Source organism: Acomys russatus, chromosome 1 (genome assembly GCF_903995435.1).
Source record: "Acomys russatus chromosome 1, mAcoRus1.1, whole genome shotgun sequence".
NCBI classification, from domain to species: domain Eukaryota; kingdom Metazoa; phylum Chordata; class Mammalia; order Rodentia; family Muridae; genus Acomys; species Acomys russatus.
In genome coordinates, this window is record NC_067137.1 from 124,584,331 (window position 1) to 124,607,822 (window position 23,492).

At 38.4% G+C, this 23,492-nt stretch overlaps 1 protein-coding gene across 1 annotated transcript in view; it reads left to right on the forward strand.

The window, feature by feature from the left end:
- The first annotated feature begins 504 nt into the window (after positions 1-504).
- Macc1 (MET transcriptional regulator MACC1) overlaps positions 505-23,492 on the forward strand; it is a 51,842-nt gene continuing 28,854 nt past the window's right edge. The window contains exons 1-2 of the mRNA XM_051152552.1: positions 505-552; positions 3,255-3,318. Coding sequence (XP_051008509.1) covers positions 3,303-3,318 — 16 coding nt within the window. The 5' untranslated portion in view covers positions 505-552; positions 3,255-3,302. The remainder of the gene's footprint in view (positions 553-3,254; positions 3,319-23,492) is intronic.

The window sequence follows — 23,492 nt, forward strand, 5'->3', positions numbered from 1 at the left end:
ACTTATAAAATAGTAGGTTTCCATTTGGCATTTTCAAAGATTTTTAAATCCCCTTCTCTGGACTATGAACAATAATTTCCTCTTTGCTGTGCTATGGTCTGTATTTGGAAAAAGAATTAGAGTTCAGCTCCCTCCCTTTGGTACCACTGAGAATCAGACATCAGAATCTGGCTTACCAAGCAACTGTTTTCTCTTATCTAACTGTATTTCTATGACTTAAAATGTTATAATCTAAGCCTTTAGGAGCAATTTAAACTTGGGATGTAAACAATATTAAAGAGGTTTAAAAATACTCAGAAAAGTATTATTTCACATTTTTTTTTTCATTTGACAGGGTCTCAATCACTGTAGCCCAGGCTGGCCTGGAGCTCTCTCAATTGCCTCAGTCTCCCATGTACTGAGATTACAAATGTATGCTATCATGTCTGGCAACTACATTCTCTTATTTTAAAATGAAACACAATTTATGAACAGGAAGTGAGCATCATACGAATGAGAACTCCTTATTTCATGGATGGAAACATGGAAGCTACCAGCAGTCAAGGAGTGGCTGTAGGTGTTTGGAACCACTTTTATCAAACCTAGCTAGACTCTGATCCTGCTGCCCTACTTTTTTGTCTTAAATAGTGCATTTTTATTTTAAAAATATTTATTGGATGTGTGTGTGTGAGAGAGAGAGAGAGAGAGAGAGACAGAGAGAGAGAGAGAGAGACAGACGGACAGACAGACAGACAGAGAGACAGAGAGACAGAAAGAGAGAGACAGAGACAGAGAGACAGAGAGAGAGAGAGAGAGAGAGAGAGAGAGAGGACAGACGAGAGAGAGAGACGAGAGAGAGAGCGAGAGAGGACGAGAGAGAGAGAGAGAGAGAGAGGAGGAGAGAGACGGACAGACAGAGAGAGAGGAGAGGAGAGAGAGAGAGAGAGAGAGAGAGAGAGAGAGAGAGAGAGAGAGAGAGAGACCCTTTCTGTGAAGATGGTTAAGAGGGTAGAGATGTTGGCTTTTTGTTTCCTGGTTCCTAATGCTTTTACTTGGCCCCTGGTGAAGCAAAAGGAGAACAGAAAGGCGCCAGACGTCTCCCAGATCTCGACTTCACCTTCCTAATGATAGTTTGGGTTTTTCAATTACATACATCATAGCAGGAAGTGGTTCTTTACAGCCAGACGTGCCTTGTAAGCTTGGCTAATGCATGGTTCCCTTGGCCTAGCTGTGTCTTTCGCAGGATGTGTCCGATAAACATCAGAAACTGGTGTCTGAGTGTCTGCATCACTTACTACTGTCTGTAACAGGATGTAGCTAGATGGGAAATGAAAATTAGAAAGAACTTAAGGGAAAAGTTGTATCTTATGACCATTACCTCAACCTGATAGTTTTCACTTCTTCAATTTCCCTTCCAGTTCTTCGCTATAGTGAATGCACTGCAGACTGGCAACTATGTAGCCCTCAGCATGATCTTTTCTATTAGACATTATACAGTTTCTGATGCAGCCAAGGACTTTGTGATTTCTTCTTAAAAGGTGACATCATTAATTAATAACTTACAATTTACTTAATTATTCATCTGTTGCAGAACATTTGGGTCATTTTCACTTTACATTTTAACCATATATAAAATGTTCTGACAACAGGGTTTATAGCATAACAGCTGTCCCTCTTCTGAACTATGTTTTTGGATGAAATATTGGTTACTGGGAATGTCCAAAAGAATTTTATGATTACTTATGTATATTCTTCATGAATAGATTTTATAGGATGTCTGACCATTATAAAGCTTGGTGAATGGGTCTCCTTGGATTAAGAGTATATAATTATAAACATAGACTTCTACTTAACCTCCTACCTTGAGATGACTCCACAGTGAAAAGCGAGATCTACCCAGTTTGCGTCGAAAGACAGAGGCTTCTGGGTACTGTAGTAGTTCTACTTCATCAGTAGAAAATGAGAATTTCTTATCTTTGAAGCATAATGAATATTCCGTGTTGTAATTTGAATACGTCAGTTTACCCGATCATACCTAACATATATTTAGTTTTAATGTGCATTTTTTGATGGTTGGGGTGGCATACTTCATTATATGTTGTCACTCCATAGCCAGATACTCCAAAGGCCACAGCTCAAATAGTAACAGCTTTACTGTGTTTCACAATTTGATGGCCAAGATTAGATGAATATGGCTGCCTTGTTCTTCTGCTTGCCTCTCTGATTGAGGCTATCATCTTCATCTTCTGCAGGATATAAGATGGTTTCACATTTGTGTCTGATATTTTGGAGAGGAATGAGTAGAAGCCAGTATTCAGTTGAGACTTGCTGTAAGATCATCTTTATGAAGTTTCTCCTACACGGTGGTCTTGGGACAATTCAGCTTCTTGCTTGGCAGTTCTTTGGCAGCTGTTTCTGAGTAGGCCAAAGCTTCAAGAATCTTTGATCAGAAGATACAGGATTTTTTTTTAGTGCTGTATGGAAAGCCCTGAATCCTTCCTTTGTAACTAATATACTTTTATTAGTCTCCATGGCCAATCCAGATATAAAACAAATCTCAATGAGAAGAGCAAAGAATCAAAGGCCACTTATAACCTACCACAGGCTGATAATGTTTCCCTGGATGTTTACAACTTATATAAATTATCTGTTTCATAACATCATGTACTAGAATTGGAAGAGTAATATGCAAGCAGAATATTAATGTGTTTTTATGAGAACAAGGGAAACAGATTTGGCATGAATTTGTAACTTGAATAAATCTATTGTATGCTTTTAAGGAAGTATAAAAATAATTTTCCAATAGCAATCTTATATAATGCCATTAGTTTATTGTTATATTGTATATTGTTTTCTTTACTGTGTATTTATGTAGCATATTTGTCCCTTCTATTAAAAATGTTATTAAATTTATTTTGCATGTGTTGAGGGTTTGTGCATAAGCCACAGTACACATATGGAAGTCAGAGAACACTGTTGGGAGTCAGTTCTCTCATTTCATTATGTGAGTTTCTGGGATGGAATTCAGACTGTCAGGCTTGGGAATAAGCACTTTTCCTCCTAAGCCATCTTGTTATTCAAGGAAATAAAAGTAATATATCAATTTTTAATAACTGTCATTATGGAAAAAGCAAACAAACAAAAACTGTATAAAAGTTACTGCTGCAGACAATATCACATCTTTGCCCAGGCGTTTATCTCCTTCCTTTTGCATTTTTCTATGTACTGTAGGTTTCTGAGACCCGCCAGTTTACCATTGAAAGTTTCTATTACAGGACTTCAGTTGGATTTGCCCAGAAGAGGTCCTGGAACAAGACTGAGAAATGAAGAAGGGAGAAAGTAAGTCACTTGCTGCTTCTAGTTTCTGGGCCTCCTTGGGCAGCAGCAGGAAGCTATGGACCCCAGTGCCCCTAGCTCAGAAGTCTTCCTTCCTTCCCTCTGCCCAGTGGTGCTTCTCAGACCTCACCCAGGAACTGTAAGCAGAGCCTGTATGTCAGCTTCCATGTAATGGATCATCTGTTTTACATGTAGATAGCTCAGCCAGGTTGTTGGCCTGAAACACACTTCACAGTTGGCTGTCCCAGAACGTCTTCCAGGCACCTCATCCATGTTTCCGATGCTTGTATGGGACATCCTTTTTTGTATTTATGAGATCTCTTGAGTCATCTTTGAATTGCCACAATAAGTAGGCCTAGGCTTCTCCCACTGTCTCCCCATTGTGTTTCCCAGGCTACAGAATACTAGCTGCTTTCTGTAGTTATCAATATAACTACATGCATGTTGGCTCAAATGCTGTTTTTTCCCTTTAAGACCTCTAAGCGCTTTAAAACTAATTCTGTCTGCTTCAAATATCTCACACCATTTCTGTTTTACTTACAGAGCTATGGCAGTGTTGTAGGTGATGTGTGATGTAAGTCGTTTGTAGATAGGAGTGGGTTATCCATTAAAGAAAAACACACAGATTAGTACAGCTGGTAGGGCAGAAAGGTGACTATATGAGCAAGCCACTTATCAAATACAATTGCATTATTTTCTATGACTCTTATGTCGTTCCTTATTCATGGGCTCTGTGTACAAAGAACCAATTGTTCTGCTAAAGGAAGCAAACATTTTTAGGAACACTGTTTGGTTGTGTCTGTGCCACATTCAATTTTCAAGAAGTTAAAGTCACAGGAATATGCCCACTGATTACTGTCATTAACAGTTCACGTGCATACTCTCACATTAAAAAGCGCATTGTTATTAGGAAAAGACATAACTGTGAAAACACTTTCATATTTCATGATTTGAAAAATAGAAGTAGAATTCCATAAGGTGCCCCTTTGAAGCAATGAACTGCACCAAATTTTTTGTTTTTTAGAATTAGTTTTGCAGCTGTAGAGAAAGTGAAAATAGTACTGGCTGATTCCTTTGAACAAAAGAATTAGCAAATGGCAATATTTCTTATTATACCTTGGCACTTATGTTATTTTTCCAGTTCTATAAAAATTATATTGTGAAAAATTATTTACTATCATTAGATGATAGTTTATTAAATAATATTTGACCATTGAATATTCTTGAAATATTAAATAATTTAAAATAAAATGTTTTAGCCAAAGAAGAAACTATTCAGAATTAAATATTTATTTATGAAAGATAACAGTATTTTTTATATTGAAGATATAAAAATGACGTAATATATTTTAACAAATATATAAAATCAGGCTTTTACCTTTTATTTCTGCTCCTGTGGTTCTAATAGATACATTCTCATGTTAGATTTGATCATTATCTTTTTAGGGCTATTTATTAGTGATCATTCATATCTTAAGTAAACTCACGTGTCATTAAATACATCTCATATTTGAAAGACTGGCCTTAGTGAAAGTAGAAGTTTGTCCATTGAAGTCAGTTGCAGCTGATTTAAAATGCTATTTCCTGTGACTGCCCTTGTAAGCTGAGGTCAAGGGCTGGGACTTAATTTGCAAGCTAGGGCAAGCATGGACTATTATAATCTTTAGAGTGGGCCTTAGGAAAAACAAATGAACTAGAAAAATCATAAGTTACCAAACACTGAGTGTCAAAATTATTTAGGCAGGAAAGTGTCAGTTATTTTCTTCTCTCTGGACTTTCAATATAAATACCACATTCAACCCAGAGTTAATAGCACATGTTTTAGACACTATATACATTGTAAACGAACTTACCATGTTTTTATTTTGATGTGATGTTACCCATGTCATCCTTGGTGACAATATTTTGAGCATGTGTAGATTCATATGGCTTAATGGACATTCACAAATACTATTCTGTCTTGGAGCAAAATAATAAGACAGGGACACAGTCATGGAATAATGCATCTGAGTCATATAAATGTTATATAGTCTCACAGTGTATTACAAAAAGAACATATTTGTAGGGGATTTATTGTAGGACTGTGTGGGAGAATGACTCATGGCATTTTTTAGTTATTCGTACATTGGGCTCAAAGGACACTGAGCAGTGTTGATACTCTATTATGATCTGGTGTTAGTTTAGTTTGAGCAACCAATATCATCCATGGCATTGAATTAATATGCTTATTTTGAAAATTAATTAATTAACCTATGAGTCAAGAAATTTGCCTGCAGAAAGTTGCCATAAGCATATAAAAATTAAGAAAATTGCAGTGCAATTTTATTCAATTGTATATATTTAATCTTATCATTTTATACTTTCAAAATTTATATATTATTTCAAATTGAGATATCTTCAGTGCCAGGGCAGACAATGGAGTAAATATTCTGTCATTAAGGCTTTTATTATGTAGTAGAAATCAGTTCCCTATAAATCTGTGACTTAGTTTTTTAAAATTAGTTTTATTGGGAGATGTGGTAGCAGAACTTGTCTTTGTCACTTGTAAGGGCTGAGAATGATTGAATAGCATGAATTTTAAACATTACCCATTCCAGCACAAAATGTCACCCAGCCAACCTGTCTCAATCTTGATTATATAACAGAATAACATGTGTCGTGTTTTTGACTAGAGACAATGACAAGAGCCTACCTGGCTGCTAGAGTGGACAGAAAGAGGACTTCCAAAAGGGCAGAGAGGCAGAAATGTCTGCTGAGAGGCATGGATGACTGTCACCACTTTCTACAGAAAAATTATGTGGAGATGTACATCTTTATATAATTTTTTAAAATTCTTTGAAAATCTTCCCTAAGGAATCCTCACTAAATTCATTCTTCCTGTTTTTCTTCCAACGTAACAATTCAAGTTCCTCAAACCAATATTTGACATTTTTGTTTTTGTCATATGAATTCTCCCAAAGTTTCCACATAGTATTTAAATAATACTCCCAGTGGAATTAAGAATAATAGACTCATCTTCCATTTTCAGTACATTTGACTCTTGTTTATTCATTATTTTACCATTTCTTTCCAATATGATACTATAGTTTTTATATATGTGCTTCCTCCTGACCACAGAAAAACTGACTATTATTTGAGTAGATTAAAATAATAGTTCATTTTATTTTATTTTATTTTATTTTGAGACAGAGTCTCTCTTTGTAGCCTTGGCTGTCCTGGACTCACTATGTAGACCAGGCTGGACACTAACTCACAGTAATCCGCCTGCCTCTGCCTCCCAAGTGCTGGGATTAAAAGCGTGTGCCACCATGCCCGGCCACCATAATAGTTCATTTTAATCTTTAATTACTTAGTATAGTTTAGTAAGCACCTTATTCTCTTGGGCCATATTTTTCTGCTGAAGGTGCTCTGGATCCTTTCTTATGTTGTTGGTAGTAAATTAATCATACTTTATTGAAAATCTCACAAAACATATGAACCCATCTTTTCTACCTAATACCATTTAAAAATGTTCTCAGTTTATAAGAGTTTATGGAAAGGACACACAAAGACGTAAGGAAAATAAAGTGAGAAGTCAAAAAGCAAGACTCTACTGAACTGCAACACTTGCAACCTGGGTTTTGCAGTGTCTGACTTGGAGATAATTCGTGTGTCATTGTCCTGGAAGACTCGGGCTCCCCTTGTGAGGGTCCGAGAACTCCCTTGGCATGTGTGTGCTACTGAGAATGTGGACTGGGGACAGGAGTGCCAGGAATTGCGTCCACTGCCATTCTTTCTCAGCAGTGTGAGGGTGGGTAAGTAATTGGTCCTTGTTTACCACAGTTTCCCCAATTAGAACATATTGACAGCAATGCCTCTGATCAGTTCCACAGTGCTCCTGTGAGCGTAAGAATTAATCACATGATAACAGTACCTGACCTTTTCCGGCAGAGCTGTTATGAGCTACTGAAGACAGGAAGTAGCCTGCTTTAGACAGCTTCTTCCTTACTTCTGCACCATTTATGTGAAGTCAGACCCCTTTTCATGTTTCTTTGTAGATTAAAGTCTGTCTGGAAGAATATTTCTGCTTCCCTTTGAGAATTTTGTGAACACTATTTGCTCTGAGGGTGATGCAACCCAGTTGAACGGCCTTTCTTAGTTCTTGCCTCATTTTTAACGGTTTCATGCCATTTTCACTCAGTCTATGTTCCCTCAAGTTGTATTTGATCTGTGTCTTTTGAATATGGTTCAAATGCAGCAGCTATAGGTCAAAAAGTAACAGTTGTAATATGTTCCCTGAAAACTTATAATAGATAGAGTTTCAACGAGAGGCTTCTTTCCTTACCACAATGATAAGTGGCAAGTCGTGGCTCAAAAATATCAATTCTTTGTGACTCAAAATTAGCTTTTTCTACTTCTTAATACCAATACTAATTAATGATCCTCAGTAATCTTGACAGAAGTTTCGAGAATGACATGTGTTGTGTGCTCCAGACTAGGGAGAACGATTTCTGATGATCACAGTTGAAAGACCTTCTCCTGCTGAGGTGCAGATTCCAAGTTGACGGTGTTCTGGTTCCAAGACTAACATTTAAATGTGCAACTAAATATTGGACGTCGTTATTTATAGTTCTTATCATTACAAAGTTTTGAAGAGAGTAAGGAAGAAGGTGAAATATAAGTTAAGATACTTAATTTTTTTGTTTGATCAGTTTTCTTTGGTTGACATTTGTGTTCATTCACAAAGTAATTCGTTGTTTTAGGAGTGAAAATAATGTCATTTTCTCAAAATTTAATCACTTTCTGGAAATTAAACTCCATATGGAAAGAAAAGTATTTTTGTTAGGAGAAAGCGTGTTGATGAACCTGTAAAAATATTGTGCTATAAGCCACAGATGCCGTGTGTTCCTTGGACATCTCTAATGTGTGAGGAGCTGATCTATTTTTCCCTCTGTGCTGATTATTCTTGTGAACAGTTATTCAAGAAAAGGCACGGGCATAATTGTACAGATTGCTATAACTTAGGCAGATTGAGCTAGAAGCTTATAAACTCTCTTTGCTTATTCTTATCCTATTTTTCAAGCAAAGTAAGTGTCAAGGGCTTTGTCCACGAGTAGAAAAAGGGTGGCTGGAGAGATGGTCCAAGTTCAATTCTTAGTGCTACATGGCAGCTCACAACCATCCGTGACTCCAGTTCTGGGGGATCCGATACCCTCACACACATATATAAATAAGCAGGCAGAACACCACTGTACATAAAACAAAAAAAAATCATAAAAAATAAATTTAAAAAGAAAAAGAAAGATGTGTGGTAAGTGGAATAAGAGATGGAATTTAAACATGATTCCCAGAGTGAGGATATAGGTGGAAAGATGTGGGCTTTGGTATGCTCATCCTAGAGCACAGCGGAAGCTTATGGAAGGCCTCATAAAACTGTAGTCAATTTTAGCATTAGGAAAAGGGATAGATGCTAGCAAATTCCAATTTCTTTTTACTGGATCAGTATATTAGAACAAAAGTGAGCTTGTGATTTGAGGGCAAATGTGTGCAATGCAAATGATCAAATTAAAACTGTGAAGGCTGTAAGTGAGGACATGTGGGGATAGAAAGTAGTGCTGACAAGTGGATGAGCTCACTTTCTATCCCCACATGTCCTTCCTCACTTATAATTGGACACTAGCCCAAAATGGATGTCCCATGAAAGTCTTCACCTACCAGAATATTGGGATAGATGTGAGGATATCCTATTGGGACCCTAGGTGAGAGAATTATGGGAGAATGGAAAAACAGAAGGACCCAGAGGGTCCTAGAAACCTGCAAGTAGAACATCGTGACCGGTGGATCTGGACTCAGGGGTTGTCTGCTCAAGGTACTGCACCAATGAAGGACAGTACATGCAGTAAACATTGAACCCCTACTCAGATCTAGCCAATGGACAGGATATTCTCCACAGTTGTGTGGAGAGTGGGGATTGACTCAGACATGAACTCTGGTGCTCCATATCTGCCCACTTCCTTGTGCTGGGGAGGCCTGGTGGCACTCAGAGAAAGGAAAAGCAGGCTACCAAGATGAAACTTGATAGGTAGCCTATGACCATATAGTAGGGGAGCAGGTCCCCCTTGGTCATAGACCTAGGGAAGGGGAATAGGGTGAAAGCAGGAAGGAGGGAGGAATGGGTGGATACAAGTCAGAGAAAATCAACTGATACATAATCTGAATAAATTAATTAAATAATAAAAACTTTTAAAAAAAGAAAGTAGTGCTGAAAGTTGGAACCAAATATTTAAAATCTCTGACTTGAGTAATTGCTGACACTAGAATATTACAAAAATTTGGGGCTGGGGTGAGGTTTAACAGAGGCTAAAGAGACGCTGTAGAGAATTTCTCTTCTGCATGAATTTCACAGTCGTTTATTACTCCAAGGCAAATTAGCACCAATGCAGATGCTTAAAATGAACAATTCCATATCAGTTCACTTTTCTAACTAGTAACTCCAGCACAATTATTTGGGCCCTCTCTCTCAAAGGCATCTTAAAACTTACATGAAATTTTCACTTGTTCTAAATTCTCCTGAGGGTTAGGGTGAAAACCTCTAATCTCATTTATGTACAGCGCAGAGTTAGTTTGAAGGAATGGAAGGAAGATTGGAATGTTAGCTTTCTTTGTGATGTTTAATTTCTTGTGTTACTTGTATATTCCAGATATTAACCCTCTGTTAAGTAGGGCTGGCGAAGGCTTCTCCGTCCTCTAGGCTGCCTCTTCACTTGGTGGATCTGGATATGACAAATTGGTTACAATCACGACCGTACAGTGGCTGTGACTGTCAGCATGGGGCCTGGGAAAAAAGAATGAAAGGGAAACAGGGGCATGAGAGAAAAGAGGGACTGGTTGAGAGAGAGGATGGGATCAGCTGGGCTGTGTGTGCAAGTAATAGTGAGTGACTCTGAACATGGTGCAATGTACACAAGTAAAACACTCAGAAGTAAAAGAGAACTTGCGAATGATAGGGAGGGGCCGTGTGCAGCCCCCAAAGACTGCCTCTGTCCTGTGTTATAAGGGACCCTTAGTTCTGCTGCCAGCTAAAGGACATTCTGCTATTTTGAGGGCTCACTTGAGTAACATTTGCCTATAACGATCTGAGTTTCCCATAGAATGCCACCTAGTTATGCCTATGCATCAGAACGGAAGATGAACTCTCGATCAAGGGAAGTCATCAGAGACTGGTGAAAGCCACTGGGATGAGGCCATCTTATAACTCAGCCTCCTACACTAGTCACACTTAGTTACATATTTTTCCTATGGTATAGAAAGGCTGACAGTTCTTACCAAGTACAAGCTTTATAAAGGCTCTGGGCAATTAGCTTCCTAAATTTGTAGCATTTGATTTCGCAGTTGCTCTATTTTATGGGGATTTTTAGTTGTTATTGGGAATTCCACCATGAATTTACTGAGCTTTTTGATTCATGAGTATATATTCATTTTATACTTCACTGCCTAGACTTGTCATTAATTCTAATAATGCCGTCTATTTTCTTGCCTCTCTTGGAAGAATCATCACAGTTTTATAGATAATAATTTTTTCTCTTCTCAAATATTTATATTTTAATTGCTTTTTCCTTTTCAGTGCCTTGGCTATAAAATCTAGAGAGTTGGAGAGTAGCAGTAACATGGCTTCTTTGCCTGGTGCCTCTATACTCAGAGGTTTCTAACCTTTTAATCAATTGTGAATGCAGAGGAGGCTTGGGGCACATATTGCGCATTAGAGAAATAATACCATCATATTCTTAGGTTGTTGATATGTTTTTATATCACATTAATAACAGACTTATATAGAATGGTTTTCACAAGGCAGTAAGAAGATGTTTTTCATGTATCAAATTAATTTTATATTAATTACTATTAAAAAGGGAAGCTGGCTGAGTCAGCGTATATTACTCAATACTTTTTATGGACCTCATTTGTTTATACTTTATAGGTAATATTTAACCTTACGTTCCTTTCCATTTTGCTGCAATAATTTATTTAACAATGCTGTGTTTATTAAGAAGAACCATAATTCTTTATGATCTGGGGTATTTACATGAGGTTTTATAGCTAAAGCTGGTTGTAACTATGGTCTATTCAACTATAAATCTAGTGAATTACAGGAAAGTACACAGCAAAGTAAGGGTGAGGACAGAGTTTGGGGCAATATACCTTTTCAGTAGGAACATATTGTTATGCTCAGTCCTGGTTTTAGGGTAGTAAGAAATATTCAGACATTATTTTTTTTCTTAATCTGAGGAATTGAAATGTAACATAAAGAATACAGGTAGGATGTATTTAGAAACCTGAACTAGAGAACAGAAGAGAATAGAAGGAAGAGATGAACAAAAGCAAATACACAAACAGAAACTCAAGTGGTAGAAATAAACACAATTGCATAGCTTTAAAGATGATTTAGAATACTAAAACTTGGATGTTTAAGCACAGCCTCTGTTAACCTTTGCGACTTTTTATGATCTGACCATTGTCAGCTAGGGGTAGTGCAAATAACAGCCAGTTATATAGTTAAAATGAGAACATAGAACCAGATGATGCTTCATAAATATCTTACTTATTTTAAGATACAATCCATTTTAAGATACCATTATTTCACATAACACCAAAAGAGGAAGAAAAAATTACTACACCCACAATACTAAACCCTGACATCAATTGCCTGGCTTTTTTTTTTTCTCTTCTACTATGAGAATGAAAATGTCATAAAATTATGAGGTATGACAATCCAACCAAAGTTGATATGTTAGTGTCAGTATCACATGAAATATAAATTGCTTTAGATTTGTGTCAGAGGAAAAGAGTACCAGAAAGAAATGAGGAACGCTAACACCATCATTGCATAAAGGGCCCAGATTTCTAGGCCGTTCAGTATTGCTGCATTCAGTGTTTACAGTGGGACATGATCACTGGTGGCTTTTCTCCCACAATGTATTGCAGTCATGATCAAATAGCCTCTCTGACTACCTGATTGGTACCTGAACATTAGATAAAGCAGGGAACACGAGTGTGGATGTCTGGGGACAGGAGTCAGTGGGAGTGGGAGAGAGGAGAAAAGACAGTGAATATATGTGACATAATCACAATACATTGTATACCTGTATACATGATACTGTCAAAAACAAAACAAAGTGACAATTTCAAAATGGTAATAACATTTATTCCACCCTCTAACATAAAGAGAAATCACATATGAATAAAATAATTGATGAGTGATTGTGAATATCATAGTTTATAAACCTTTATTAGATATTAGAGCTACAAATGGACAAAAATGTCCTATTGTATGTTAATAATTTGTCATTTAGTTTTGTATATTCTGTGTTTTTCTAGTATTTAAGGTATTTTATATTAAAGTGATGAGGTATTCGCAGTGAGTTATAAAAATAGGTCTCATCCGGCCTTTATGGGACAATGTTAGAATGACTGCGTGATATCTGGTATTGGTATAATGTGGGCACGCGGCCGTCTGTCACTGTAGCCTATGCACAGATTTGTGTAACTACCAAGACCCAAAACATCAGCATAGAACTCTCCTTGACAGTGGCCTATTATCTTTCCATCTGCTTCTCTTCCCTCCGCCCCGCCCCCCTTGCCTCCGAACAATCACTAATTTGTCATTTAGAGTATGCCTTGTAGGGTAAATCACACAGCGTGTGGCCTTGAATGGCTAGCATGCTGCGTATTCGTGTAGTATAATTCTTGGGACATATACATGTTATACTTTACTGCTGAGTAATATTCTATTGTGGTTTAATAATTTACAGAGGGCTCTTTGATTGTTTCTAGATTTGAATTAGCTATTAAAAACAAACCTGCTATAACAATTGTGGTAAGGTCTTTTTCATCCCAGATAAGTCTGGGATAAATGTCTAGGAATGTCAGTTCGAGGCTGTACAGTAGGTATATATTTGGATTTGTAAAGGAAATTCAACGAAATTAATCTTTTAGGGTGAGAATCATTTTGCCCTCATGGAAAGTAATAAAAAAAATCACAGTGGCTTCACCCTGGAATTTGGAAATAAATGAGCATTGTGCTAAATCTGGCACTACCATTCTTAATTGCATGATTTGGCAAATTTGTTAATCCCACTAAAGTTCTACACTGCTTTATTTTGTATGGATTTCTCTAACTCTTCCTTTTAAATTTTAACTTCTATTTCCCCAGTTATATTTAGGTATAATTGGAAAAAGTCTTCACACTTAATCTGTATCATCTATTTTCATACATGAATGCATGATGAAATAAAATCATAATCTTTTATGCAATAGGATAACGCTCTCCATATAATTTAGAAATGAAGACATAAATTTTAATTATAAAACACTAGACCTATGGAATTTTCTTTATAGTTTATGATAATTACCATGTTTTACATTTGATTTAATTCAAAGCCTGCCTTGTGTGATGTGTATTTATGACCACGGTATGCGTGACTCTCTGCTCTAAATGAACAAATGAAATTTTTAAATAAAAAGTTAATGGTGTAAAAAGTTGCTCTTGGCTCACAAAGTGAAAAGACAGTAAGGATGGATAGTAGAGCTGTGTGGTTTGAGTGAGTCATTCCCTAAAATCTGAGCCTTTTGAACCCTTCGTCCCCAGCTGGTGGTCCTGTCTGGAGAAGGTTAGGAGATGTGGCTTTACCAGGGAACATATGCTGCTGGGGGTGAACTTTAAGATTAAAAGACTTCCTGCCAGTGCCAATTCCCTCTCTTTGCTTTGTGCCTATGGGTTCAGGATGGGAGCTCTCTGCACTCTGCTCCAGATGCCATGCCTTTTGATAAGTGCTAATTGCCTTGGAACATAAGTCCAAATAAACTTTTCTGTAAATTCCCTTGGTCAAGGTTTTTATTACAGCAACAGAAAAGTAAGTAATACAGAAATTGTGATTGATTATTCCTACAAAAATGTGAATATTAATTCATATTTCAAGATAAACACACAGTACATACATTTTTAACTTTATTTTTGACCTCAAAATATTACTGTTTTGGCCTCCTCAGTGCTGGCATCACAAGCATCCATCAGTGTGCCTGGAGATATATATATATATATATAATTTAAAATTTCATTTATGAAAATATTTTATATGAATAAATAAGAAAATAATTTGGAATGATATAAATTAAATGTCAAAAGTGAATTTTGGAGGATGAGAATTTTATTTATTATTGTACTTTTCTGTATTAAATGCATTCATATACACATAACCCATCAGATTATAATATATATATATATATATATAGCTTTTATTTCAGTTTTTAAATTGTGTGTATGTATGTGTGTCTGTATGTAGCTATGTGCAGAATAATGTAGGTGCCAGCTAAGGCCAGAAGTGCTTGGTCTCTCTGCAGCTGGGTTAACAGGTAGCTATGAGTTTCTTAACAGAGGTGCTGAAAATTGAACTCAGGTTCTCTGGAAGAGGTTTATATCTCTCTAAACCACGTATCTTGCTTTTGAACAAAAAAAGTATTATAGTTTTAGCAATTCCATAATCATTATGTATTTTATAACCTTGGTTTTGTTGCTTATATAACAATTATTTAAGCATTCTAAAATGTCTTTCTCCCACATGAGTTCTAGCAAGTATTTTCAATGTCCTTTAACCTTAAAGTTTTTTCTTTGAACTACATTGAGCTCTGTGCATTTTAGATGTGGGGAGGGGGTCACCATGATAATTACAGATGAGCAGCTAACTAGCTCTCTGCCAGGTCCTGTTTAATTTTATTATATTTCAACATACATTGCATGTGCACATTATTTACTTTGAACCGATCCTTCCATATTGCTAAGATCTTACTTCATGAGCCCTGGCAAGTACTGGCATCCAGAGATGACTTAGGCAGTCCTCGCTCTCAGGAAGTCCCAGTGCAGTGCTCTACCTCTGCTGGTCTTTCATTCGCCTAACCACCTGTCCACTCACCCATGACCTTGAATATGTTAGTTTCTTAAGTTCACATTAGCACTTATGTATTCAAAGGGAGGTGATTATATATATTATGCATGCTCATGTGACGAAATTGCTCTTTAAAAGATAACAGCATTCATTCAGCCCCACATTAAGAGCTAATTTCTTCAACGAAACCAACAATGCTATTCTCAGCTGTCCTTGCCAGACCTAAAGTAAGCTAACAGCAGTGTCTCTGGTATACCCTGGTATGATGGCGTGGGCTAAGATGGCATGTAGCTAGGACGAATAAGATTGCCTGTGTGTCATAGGGTTTTGAAGTGATTAACGGTGGGCAAACAGACGTGATTATGAGTGTAGTTGATCTCAGTATCCATCCTCAATTTACTTGGGTGTTGAGCTACTAAATTCCTCCTGAACCATAGGAAATAATTTTGCCTAAATTATTCTTGTGAACAAAGGCTTTTGTGAAAAAATATACTTTATTTGTTTTAATAGCAAGCGCATTTCTGCTTACATTTTACAGTTCTAAGCTGAGAGGAGAAGAAAAAAACAAAAAACAAACAAACAAACAAAAAAAAAAAAACAAGGAGACACTGGATCCCAAAACACTATTCTTAAGGACAAAGTAATTGTTCCAAAAGCTTAGAGCAGAAGTGACCTGCCAAGATGCTCACGCCATACAGGAGTCAAGATTTCCCTTTACAACACATCAATGCTATATCTATACCAAAGTGTCAATAAGTATCTTGGCCAGTGGACTATTGTCTTGAAAGAATGTTCATTTTGAACCATCATTTATTTTATATGCCCACAATGTGCTTGTGTAAGACAAAACAAAAAGAACATCCATACTCTCACCACCTCATACTATGATTTAGTGCCCCTCTGGACACACACACACACACACACACACACACACACATGCACGCACACACACAGGCACATGCACACGCACATGCACACGAACATGCACACACATCCCATGCAATGTATATATGTATGCATGCCTGTACGTATGTATGAACTCTGTCTCAGACTCTCAGGCTGGTTTTGTGGCTTCTGTAATTTTTCAAGCTGCAGACTTGACTTTGATGAAGAGGACTGGTTGAGAGCCACTGTTTTATACAATGGTGTTCAGAGGAGCCGGGCAGCAGGAGCATCAGAACTGCTCTCCAGAAAGACCCTGAGCTGGCACCAGGTGGTGCTGTGTGCAAAATTCAGGGCATTCTTCCAGTATCCTCTGATTGCAAGGTGCCTGTCTGCCTACCATCTCCACAAGATAGCAGAGGCTCTCAGCAGAGAGAAAAGCCCATTTGCTCGGAACAAAGAGTGTATGGAGAGATGGGTGTTCCCTCTGAAAAAGGCCCGTAGTAGTTGCTTTTGACTGCTTGGAGGGGGGTTGTTTTGGTTTTTTTTGTTTTGTTTTGTTGGTTTTTTGAGACCGGTTTCTCTGTGTAGCCTTGGCTGTCCTGGACTCACTTTGTAGACCAGGCTGGCCTCGAACTCACAGCGATCCACCCGCCTCTGCTTCCCGAGTGCTGGGATTAAAAGCATGCACCACCACGCCCGGCAATAACTTCAAGTTTTAAGTTTTCCAGTGTTCTTTAAGTACCCTGTTTGTACTCTGTCATCATTCTTGTTTAAAATCGTCAGATTTAAGGCCAGGTATGGTGGTACAAACCCGGATTCCTAAAGACTTGGGAAACAGAGGCAGGAGTTGTGCATCGTCCTTTGCTGTAGCAAATTCCAGGCCTGCCTGGACTATAGGAGTCCGAACATAAAACACAGTCAGAATTGGCACAGGTGTGCTAAAAATAAAAGGAAAGTCATTTTAAGCAGTGCCAGTTTTTTTATTGAAAGTTCATAATATTTAAGTTTTGGGTTTTTTTATGTTGCTGTTTTGTTTCTGGGGGTTTTTTGTTTTGGTTGGGTCGGTTTGGTTTGCTTTGGTTTTTGGTTTTTCAAAACGGGTTTCTTTGTGTAGCCTTGGCTGTCCTGGACTTGCTTTGTAGACCAGGCTGGCCTCAAACTCACAGAGATCCAACTGCTTCTGCCTTCTTGAGTGCTGGGATTATAGGCCCGCACCACTATGCCCAGCTCATAGTGTTTAATTTTTATTTTAAAATTTGAAGTTGCTGTTTAAAGTATTATTTTATCTTCCTTTTGTAGATGAGGAAATTGGTGCTCACACTAGTGAATTCATTTAGGCTTTGACTCAAAATTATACCCTTAATTACCATAGCATTATTCTTTCTACTGAAGCCCACTGCGTATATGGCTGTTGTCAAGAGTCCAGGGCCCCCGCCTTTTTTTTTTTGGCAGAAATAATGGCAATAGATGGTAAAACTATATGTGCATGTAGAAAAGAGATAGTATAGGGCCCCAAAGTACAGCTAGTTGTCAGGGATTTCTGTTTCAGAGGTAGGGAGGAGCAAGGGAGGGAGCCAGGGAGGAGGGAGGGAGGGAGGGAGGGAGGGAGGGAGGGAAGGAGGAAGGAAGGGAGGGAGGGAGGAGGGAGGGAGGGAGGGACGAGGGAGGGAGGGAGGGAGGCTGGATTCTCAAACCACCTGTGTCCGAAGCCACCACCTGAGCTGACCACTTGTCCAAGTTACTTCTGACTTTTCCTTTTGAATAATCCAAAGAATCAGAGGAAAAGAAGATGGATCGCTTAGCCTGCCCTTTTATGTAACATTTTATTTAATCTTTGAAATAACATGACAAAGACTATGAAGTTATTAAAATATTAAAAGTAATGCTTTATTTTTCCTTAATTATTTGTTTATTTAATCACTTTTCTGCCTCATCCCAGCCTCCTCCCTCTTCTCCTCCCAGCCCACCCTCATGTGTCCCCCCAGCACTATTTCCCTCTCTCCTTCTTCTCAGAGAAGGAGAGGCCCCCAAGGGGTCCTAACACACCCTGGCATCTCAAGTTGCAGTGGGACTAAGCACATCCTCTCCTACTGAGAGGCCTGACAAGGCAGTTTCACAGACAGTACACAGAACAGAGAAATGTTTACTACTTCCAAGTTTATATGAAAAGATCTGAAACAGAATTCTGACTCTAGAGCCTTTGTGCTTTTTCAAAATGGATTTGTGTGTAAGAAAAGAACACCAAATACATGGCTCACGGACAGCCAGGAAGTGCTTGTGATTTACTGGCAAGGATGCTTTGAAGCAAATAAGAAAACAAACTGTGACGCAGGTTCAGTTCCTTGGAATTTGAGGGCCTGAAGCCTCAGCTTCGCTGGCTACACTGTAAATCTCTCTTTGGCTTCAGCCCTTTTGAGTCATGAGTTGATCTGTGCGCCTTCAGAAAAAACACAAGCCAGAATGTTTCTTTTGCTTGGTAAGGTATGGGGGTGGGGTGCACTGGGGGATAATGTGTCATAAGATCAACAGTTATGTCATAGAAGTCACAGCTGACAACTCAAGCAGCAATGCAACTCTGGGCTAATTCATCCCCAAGTGTTTGTTAGGAACATCTACCACTTAAAGTTAGTGTTGCGCAACAGGGCACTGGAGATGCCTTATGTTGCCTGTAACAGCTTCATTAACAATTTTCCATGAATGCTCAACCTGTAGCCTAGAAAAACCACAGCCCATATCCAGGGACAATATACAAATACAGGGACACCTTCTGCCCAAGCCTGTGCTTTAGCTCCTTGATGAGGGTATAATTTTACATAGCCAACTGTTAGGGTCTCAGGAGAAAGCTACTCAGGACACGGGAGTCAGAATTTGTCTGTTTAATCTGAAACACGCCATCAGGAATTCAGATGAGAAATGCCGTGTCCAGTAGGTCTCACCGGGCTGCTGCACTGTGTCTCTTCTCATTTTGGGAATCACCTGATATGTGTTCCTATGTTAGAATCAGAGGCAGAGAGCTGCTTGGCTGGATCCACAGTTCCCCTCTGAGCAAACAGGGCTGGGTCTGGGTGAGATGACGTTGACGTGTATCAACAGAGTTCTGGGAAAGGGACCTGTTGTTGAAATGACTGTAAGAAGTTATTCTCTGTAGACTAACGATGGTGCTCCTCACTCCTCTTCATCCCAGGAACACTGTGTCCCTGCTGGGTGTTTCACTGGGAAGCTTGGAGGTAATATAGTATTTCCCTGATGCAGCCATTCTCACAAAGGAAGACTCCCCTTTCTGGATCATTGCTACTAAGTAAACAAACCCTCAGCACAATGTTTGAAAATATTTTTATTTTGCTTTTCTGCTAATTTCCTTCAAATGCCACTCCTAATTTGTTCTTTTACTTGTTTTGATTTTAACATTTTTACCCAAGAATAATATACATTTCTATGTTTAAATTTGTGTTATTTGAATATTTGTAAGTGTTCTCAAATTCTTTTTGAACCATAGTTCATATGTGTGCATACCGTAGCCATGAAAAATGAACCTACTTGAAAATAGATAAAATTAAAACAGCAAATATCCATTGACAATTATATTCTTTGCCTAATCATAGAAGAGTGCCATTTTATAATGTATACTTTATCAGATGTCTACAATACTACACTGAATACTCCTTTCATGAATTGTGCTCTGAACTTTCAAAATACACTCTATTTTATTTATTTGCTTATTTACTTATTTAAAATTTTTAAGATGTGGTAAGGCTGATGATGAGGAATAAATCCTTGATTACCTTCAGACCTGTTTATATCTGTCTAGTTAGTTAACAAACCTTTTTGCCATGTTTGCTATTTGTCTTAAATTCTAAGCTATGATTACTTTTGCTGGTATATAACAATCATTTTGTGAAATTAATGGGAATGAGCAGCACTGTTCCCATAACTCTTCTCTTCTTGTTAATTTCACTGCCAGTCAGTGGCTTTTTTACTCCTAAACCTATCAACAATAAACCTAAAATTTAGCCATAGTCAAGCCAGTGCTTTCCCCCCTTTTCATGGTTACTTGTAAATTCAGCTATGTATCTGGTTCTGAAGGATAAACACTACGTGCTTAGTGAACTAGGATAATTACACAGTTGACAGAGTTTAATGAAAATGTAGAGCCTTATTATGGTCTGTCTTTATCAAATACCCCCTCAAAGGCTCATGTGTTGGATAAAGGCCTGATTGCCAGCTGTGGACTTTCGACATGTGATTAGATCATGGGAGCTCTGTCCTAACCAAGCCGACTACCAGGGGACGGGAATGATATGAGGAAGTAGACCATCAAAGAGAGTCTCTTAAGACTCTGCTGTGTTAATGTTACCTTTTTAAGTGTGTGTGTGTGCGCGCACATATGTGTACACGTGTTAGTGTGTGTGTGTGAGTGTGTACGTGCATATGAGTTGTGAGTGTATGAGTGTATGTGTGTGTGTGTGTATGTGTGTGTTGCAGTTTCTCTTAACCTGACTAACATCCAAATAATTGAGACTGAACTATTTTATTTGTTTAACCAGCTTTACAGCATAAGAACTGAGCTGTATTAATCTATTCTTAGCCCTCTGTGCTCCTTTGACTTTCTTCCAGGGTAAATAACAGATATACTTGCACTTATGACTTTCTCTTTCCAGCTGCTCCCTCCTCATGTCTCCTGGACCTCTGCCCATGGCTGAATCCCTACTCCCCCCCCTCCTCTCTTCCCTGTCTAGCCCTAATCTCTCCCCTCCTCAGAAATTGGCTGTTAAGCTGCTTTATTGACACATCAGGAAACAACTGGGGATCAGTGTTTACACAACATTGAGACAGAAGATTCTCAGAACAAGGATTGCAACCAGATATGGAGGTAGAGTGGGGGAAGAAGTCAGCATTTGAATCTTTACACAGTGCACAATAGCATCTTGCCTGCATTTGTGCCAGATCCTCTCTCTTTGTCTTTGTCTGTTTCCTAGCTACTCTGTTGTGAGAAGCTTTCCTCCATGTTTTTGTGTTAGTGTGACCTTGTAAGTGCACCAGGCCTTTCTACCATGACGCTCCTGCCTGCCACAGGCCTAAGAACAATGGAACCAGCTAATAATGGAACAGTCGCTCTAAAATCATGAGCCAAAATAAGTCTTTCTTCCTTTAAGTTGTTTTTCTCAGATGTTTAGTCACTCTGGTAATCTCTTGTCCAAAATATAACAAAATTTTTATCAGATCATTATATTTAGCAAAGGACTCTTCTGGGAGCAGGGTCTGATGTTATTGGCGAAGAGGTCACATGGCTATGCCCTTTGTTTATTTATTTATTTATTTTTTTAGTTATTTCTTTTGTGTATCTGTTCAGAGACCTTGATAATTTGTCATCAAGAGTGAAAGCTATGGGGCTGTTTCTGGGCAACATCATCAAACCAGAGGCACAACAGATTCTAGCTTGTTGGCTATCGCTCTCTGACATATCCAAATATAATATTATATTGCAGAATTTTTATAATTTCCATGAACTTAGACTGTGGCAGTGAATAAAGGTTAACAAAACATAAACAAGTGATCAACCCCACACCATACATAGATATTAACAAGATAATATATTGATGAAGTGATGTGAGCTACCAGTGCTAGAAGCATCATAGAAATTACTATCCTTTATTAAACTTCCTAAGACAGACTCTCTGCTGCCCAGAGAATCATGTAAAGTGCCTGCAGAAATTTGCTGTCAGGCTTTCAAACTTATTAAATATTTGCTTAGAATGCTTGCCTAACAAATACTCCATAGCTGGTGTTAGGGTATAGACATCTCCATCAGAACGTGAGCTAGAGGTGACATCCTAGAAGGCCACATATTCATCAGCATACAGACCGTTAACAAGCTAGTAAGTGTCTTTAATGACAGTGATTCCTTTGTGAGCCAGCCAGGTCTTTCATACCAAATGCATTTGTATGGTGATATATTATTTGAACATGTTTTACATTTAGAACTTAAAGTCTATTAGTCCATCAGATTCTTCCCTAACATTTTAGTGTTTTCCGTCATCTAAAAGCATGTTAGCTGACGTGTGTGTGTGTGTGTGTGTGTGTGTGTGTGTGTATGTATGTATGTATGTATAATGCCACATAACACACCATTGGAAGAACTAAATACAACACAGGTCTTTGGGAATCACAGGGATCTGAGACACTCAAAGACTACTGAAGATATCTGGGGCCTCTCTGGTTTCTACAATGATTTTCATTACATAAAGATCACTGCAAACCTTTCAAAGATCTGGGGTGAGCCTAGTGCTAGAGCACTTGCCTAGAATGTGTAAGTCTCTGGTTCCATCCCAGGCAAGGGGAAAGAAGATTGACGCTTCTTAAAGAAAGAAATATTTTAAAGTGCATTGTTTTTTATTGTTTTCAAGTGTTTTCTTTTTAATCATATTCGATACCCTTCCCACCCCTTTCTCCCTCACAAAGCTCTTGGAATGTTTAAGTTGTGTGTTTGGTCAAGTTCCCCAGTTGACTAAGGACTAAATGACTCAAGGAAAAAACTTTGCTCATCAATTCTTTAAGAAAAAGGTGGTGGCTGGGGATTAAACACTCAGAATAAGTAAAAGGCATAGTAGATGCACCTACTGATGCCTTTCTAGACAATGGTTGGTGACAAACACTGCTTTGCATAGCGGCTGCCCTGAGTAAAACAGCAACATAACCCAGGGCAGTGGTAAGGGTGGCTGTGCTCCTCACCACCCTGGGTCACCATGTTCTCAGCAGTGGACACACTCCTCCCTCTCCTACTCCAGTCCCAACTGTTTTCCACACTCCACCTCTCCTCGTGTCCATGTGCTGCTCTAGAGCTGGGATCTAGTACTGTGGTGAATTTTGTGTACTGACAGATTGGGACAGGAAGAGTTTCAAGGGTTGTAGGGAGCAGCCTGGAACCCAGCCTGGAAAGCACTGGAGTTTTCAGAGTGTAGTTCTCAGCATGAGCCTCCCACAAACACTTCATTGGGTAACTTTGTTTCAAAGTCGTCGCTACAAACCCAGGCTTTCTGCAGCAGAAATAGTGAGGTGAGCCAAGCAGGCTCTATTTGAGTAGACCTGCAGGTGAGTCTGGTTACATCCGATTACACCGGGACTGTGGATGACTGGGGTGACTGGACTGGATAGATAAAGAACTGCAAGCAATAACCCTGTGTTCCCCAGGTGCCATAATCCTTCGTTAGTGGGATTATGCTGGCTTTCCTGAAGTGTCATGGTCCTTTTATAATATTAATACAATTGCCCAAGGACAGGTGGGTACTTTCCCTGTAAGGGCTTCTTGTTTTATTTCAAAGGGTTAGATTTTTTTTTTTAATTTGGAAGGTTATTCATGTCAAAGAATCTTGGAATTTA